Genomic DNA, 5,717 nt, shown 5'->3' with positions numbered 1-5,717 from the left:
AGGGCAGTGTCAGATCTCCATGGGGTGAGACCTTCGGATGAAGAGGGGGCCCTGGTAGTGGGAAAGGGACGCCAGACTTGGAATAGGCAGGAAAGATAAAGATTTTGGAATGTCAGATTTCCCAAGTACTACCAGTTGCCCCCCACCGAGTCATTTAGGGACCGTGTGTCCTTGATTTGGTACTCTTTTTCCAGCTAGCACCGTTTCGCTGGTTTCCAAGGCCAGTCTATAAAAATATATGTAGTTATAATATGTAAAACCTATACACAGTTCAAACAGCATGGATACCATGGAGGAAGCCCGCCTAGTTTGATCTCCTCCTGATCAAATCTTGTGATGGAGTCGGCAGGCTGATTAGGGGATAGCCCCAGCTCCCCTGATTTTGGACAGTGATAACTAATAATTGCTGGCTAGGCTTAAGGCGTCCCTCCCGAGCAGGCGGCAGCCGCTGCTGCGGCAGCAGCCGCTGCCGATAGCGTCCATCCAGGCAGGGCACAATAGTAGGGGTAATAGTAAGGGGGCTGTAATGGAACCAGTGACGGCCGCAGCACCTCTCCAGGCTGATACTGTCTTTGATCGTCCCTCACCAGGACCTTGACTGCCACTTTCTTGGCTGCCGGGGCCGTGGCCATCATATCTGCAGCCATCTGCCGGCGCTTGGTCTTGTAGCGGCGGTTCTGGAACCAGATCTTCACTTGGGTTTCTGTCAGCTTGAGGGAGGCGGCCAGGTCGGCCCGTTCTGGCCCCGACAGGTAACGCTGGTGGTTAAAGCGTCTCTCCAACTCAAAGACCTGTGCATGAGAGAAGGCGGCCCGGGAGCGCTTCTTCCGCTGCTTGGGAGCCTCCAGAAGGAGCTGGTCACACTTGGGGTCCTCATCTGGGGGGCTGGGATCTGAGAAGACATTGGAATGTTAATATAACCAGCATTTCATAAATGAATCCAGGCAATAATCAATAAATTAGACACGCGGGTAGTCAATACATATGGAATTAGAGTAACCAAGAAATACATTAATGAAAAAAATAATCAGTCAACGATTCATGAGATCAGATGGTTACACAAGTCATGAATGTACCAGATATGATGATTTACTATAGTAGACAATAAATAATAATCTGAATAAGCTATAGTGGCTACTAATTTATGATTCACTTATAGGGACATCATACCAAGATGATTAAATAGAATCCAGGCAATTGAGCCAGGGCTCATTTTCTGACCCATCATGTATCCGTATAACGTTTACATATAAAGAAGCTTGTTTACTCATGTAGACATTCTATCCTAAGTACCTAATCAGCTACAGGGGAATTAAGAAAATAAAAAAAGGATTCACATCTCCATATGATCACAATGCAGTATAAAATGTCTCCATACCATCAGACTACCTATAGCAAAATGCAAAGGGGGGTGGGGTGCAGTATAAAATTATTCCATACCACCAGACTACTATTGCAAAATGCAATGGGGGGATGCAGTATAAAATGTCTCCATGCCACCAGACTACTATTGTAATGTCTCCATACCACCAGACTACTAGTGCAAAATACAATGGCGGGATGCGGTATAAAATGTCTCCATACCACCAGACTACTAGTGCAAAATACAATGGCGGGATGCGGTATAAAATGTCTCCATACCACCAGACTACTAGTGCAAAATACAATGGGGGGATGTAATAAAGAACAAGAGACTGATCTAAGTGAATGTCCACTTATTTAAAGTCATTAAAATGAAGCTGCGTTCGATTCAAATATGTGCAGGAAAACTCCTGGCTTCTTTTTTTGGTGTATGATTTCCCTTGCACAGTATTGAGTATTCAAAGTGAGCATACCTTCACCTTACTCACTAACCTCAATTATTATTCTCTAATCCCTTAGTAAATCAACTCTAAGGCGTCATTCAATGCTACCGAAAGTATTCAGGTGTTGTGGTCTGTTATACTTTGAAACGTCTTATTATATTTATCAGCAATCAAGGTTTGTATTTAAGATTATAAGTATCAATAATAGCTAGCTGTTTAAATCTACCTATAGAAAGAAAGAAAGAAAGAAAGAAAGAAAGAAAGAAAGAAAGAAAAAAGAGATAAAAGAAGAAAGAAAGAAAAAAAGAGATAAAAGAAGAAAGAAAAGAAAGGAAAGAAAGAAAGAGAGGGAGAGAGAAAGAAAGAAAGAAAGAAAGAAAGAAAGAAAGAAAGAAAGAAAGAAAGAAAGAAAGAAAGAAAGAAAGAAAGAAAGGGAAAGGGACCATATAAATAAGAAAGAAAGAAAGAAAGAAAGAAAGAAAGAAAGAAAGAAAGAAAGAAAGAAAGAAAGAAAGAAAGAAAGAAAGAAAGGGAAAGGGACCATATAAATAAAGTCCAAACGAGATAGCACACCACTCGCTGGCTGCTATTGATATTTTGCCTTGTCCAGGTTCAGTGAGCCTCCACATTCTTTATGACTAATGCATACAAATAGTAGACTTGTTGAACACCTGGGAGGAAACATCTCATATACATAAAAGTAGATAATATATCCGAGATAGATATTATTTTATCTCCTGGTCTGGACACAATTCTCCAATGTACTATGGTGTCCAGAGCTGGTGAGAAGCTGGCAGGCAGATGCCCCTATCCTACAGGGAAACATTCAGCTCCTATGATATGCTGACCATTTAATAGAGGGCCTTCTCAGCTCGGAGGTCAGAAGTTAATTTTGGTTACAGAACTTAATACTTCAGCGAGGGGAGAGGCCAGGAGGTCACCAGCTTTGTGCATCTGCCACTGACTGGCAGCCATAGGGCACAGAGTCCTGTATACACAATGTACCCACACTGCACATCACCAGAGGACAGCTCACACGTCACATTTGATTTATTAGAGATTGCACACTTAGCAAAATGAACGTTAATCGAGCTTAGTAAAGATGAAGCTGTGTTCACTTAATGCACTTATTATATGCTAGCAAAAATCCTATTTTTTTTTTTCACAAGCACGTGATTGAGTATACAACTTCCCAAAGTGTACTGCCATTCTAATGTTCATTTAATAATCCGTGATAACATTTGCAAAGTCCCTACTCTTTCAGTAAATCGACTCTACCCTGTGCTCTGGTGACTGCAGCCCATTGGGTGCTCCTCATCCTGCGAAATCTTACCCCAATGGTATAGTGAAAAATATATCTGAGCAATTTCAATGATAAATGATAGAGTCACCACAACTAACACTATCGCCTAACAATCAGATACAATGTCCAAGCCTAAAACCCAAAAATTAACAATATCTTCCTGAAAGAAATGCAAACACACACATTCATCCATTAAAATTCAATATACACCACTAGCGTATTACCTGCATCTGTGAACTCCCTATGTACTAATGATGTGTGTACACACATGTAAATAATATGTATAGTAAATATTTGCATGTATGTACACTGCTGAAAATCGTGTTTTGTTCCTTCATTTTCCAAAGACAGACAGCCGACTGTCACTACATAACAACATCATATTTATTTCATGTATTCATTAGAGAATTTACTATTTATAGAAAAATTCTTCTCCCGGCCCAACTGAGAAACGATCTTTTTCATTAATAAATTACGGGTCTATGATATATTTATAAATGTTTTCATCCAAGATTCACATATTTTTTAATGTAAGCTATGTGTGAATCATGTGTGAAAACATTGATAAACAGATCCCTATATTAATTATATATCTTTGTAAGCCTGGGGTAGATACATGGGCCCGCCTGCCGGTATTATGAAGGCCTTTCTAGTTATTTCACTTTCGTTATAATTAGAAATAACGTAAAGGTATGAATAATTCTGTTACGAATCTGTGTTGGGATGTCTGGACTGTCCATAATTTCCTCAAAATAAATATTTCTATTTAAATGTGGACTTTATATATATTTTTATATATATTTTTCCCGCACCTATAAACATTCCATCTGCCAGATAGATAAATTATTTCCAGCTGTGATATCCATAATATCGACTGAAAAATACACTTTTTATTGCACTTATTCTGCACTGCTGCAGCAAAATGTGTGCACACTACGAAACCACAAAACCTAACCAAAACACACCTTGTTTTCAACATTTCTAACCTACAACCTCATCCTCCACAGACACTTCTGGTGAGAATACAACTATTCTTTCCTCAAAGAACTTGAGGAAAGAACGCTGCTCCCAGATGTGGGCAATAATCTGAAACTCAGGTTGTGTTTGGGTGTACATCACAGCAGACACAATAAGACTTCACTAACACCTCCTTCAGACATGTAGCCACGCCCACACGATGACAGGACAGTCACAGGGGAGAGAGAGAGTGACACATCCCTTGTAATGAAAACACAACCAACACTACACTAATCAAATGTTTTATTAAATTAGGCAAATGGAAAATTCAAGCATCAGCAATAAGGCAACCAAAATCGAAACCAAAACATAGGTAATCATAAAAACAATTATTATTATGACTATTATTATTATCATCATCATCATCATCATCAATAAAACAAGTGCAACTACTACCACTTTTACTTCCACTTCTATTACTATTATTATTACTTGTAATACTAGCAGGCTTATCATCGGCGTTTTGAATATGACGTACTGTGAATTGTCATGGCACTGGTATATAGTTATTTCTGATGAAAATAAAATTGCAATTATTGAAAATATATATTTGTAATAATACAAGCAACATAAATAGATCTATAAATAAATAAAATAGTGCACATAAAAAGAATAGTGGTGATGTTTAGATATAATGATACTAATACTACTACTCTTACTAATAATAATAGCAGCAATAGCTAGCTAGTAGTATTAGTCACATTCACCTCAACTTGTTCTGTAATGTTTCATCATTACAAAGCAAGCCCAGTATGGGACTACTTCATAGACAATAATAACAAAAGCAATGCATTCTTCATGAATTTTAGATACGATTTAAGCTATATTTTCTTTTGTAGGGAACATATTATTAAAATAAAGAGTGAATTATATTACCTTCTTATTGTTTCCTGATGCTTAAATCGACACTTAGGTCCAAAATTGTTTCATTTTTGTATATATGTGGCACATAACATATCTTTCTCTTCCTCTCTCTCTCTCTCTCCCTCTCTTTATATATATATATATTCCATTTACAAAGCTAGCACACCAGGATAAGTATCTTTATTTTCTGAAAAAGTGAAAGTTATTTCCAGCTAAGTCCAATGAAATCTGAAAATGACAGTCACGTGACCAGAAATAAAGTGACTTGGGATGTTGCTAAAGCTTTGTAAATTGAGCCCATTGCATTAGTTTATAGTGAATTAGCTTTTCTATTGTACATGATATAGTAAGATGGAAGACAATTCATATGTGATGCTGTGATATTATGTAAAAATTAGTATACACATGTAATGTTAAGGGGCCTATATATAATTCGTGTCTGCTTGAACTGTAAAGGGGTTTGGTGTACAGTTTGATGTCATGGTTCATGTATAAGAGGTAATGTGAAATGTATACAACGAATGCCTTTCTGCAGTGTTAGGGGACACCTTAGTATAAAAGAAGAATTCTTATATACTTATATACTTTCTGATACTTATATGTATAAGAAGGTGAATTGTAATGTTTACAGTGAATCAGTTGCAGATGCTACTTTGTATATAATGATTACAACATATTTAGCTGGGCCGGTACTAGAGTTACATGTAATAGATATTTGCTCTGTATTG

At 37.7% G+C, this 5,717-nt stretch overlaps 1 protein-coding gene across 1 annotated transcript in view; it reads right to left on the bottom strand.

The window, feature by feature from the left end:
* Window positions 1-362: 362 nt before the first annotated feature.
* Window positions 363-5,717, bottom strand: part of NKX3-2 (NK3 homeobox 2) — a 5,777-nt gene continuing 422 nt past the window's right edge. The window contains exons 2-3 of the mRNA XM_018554249.1: window positions 4,095-4,194; window positions 363-892 (exon numbers count right to left, since the gene is read on the bottom strand). Coding sequence (XP_018409751.1) covers window positions 417-892; window positions 4,095-4,194 — 576 coding nt within the window. The 3' untranslated portion in view covers window positions 363-416. The remainder of the gene's footprint in view (window positions 893-4,094; window positions 4,195-5,717) is intronic.

This window comes from Nanorana parkeri, unplaced genomic scaffold, assembly GCF_000935625.1.
Source record: "Nanorana parkeri isolate BGI_ZX_2015 unplaced genomic scaffold, ASM93562v1 scaffold150, whole genome shotgun sequence".
Taxonomy (NCBI): Eukaryota; Metazoa; Chordata; class Amphibia; order Anura; family Dicroglossidae; genus Nanorana; species Nanorana parkeri.
This window is presented reverse-complemented; position numbering and strand designations above follow the sequence as displayed.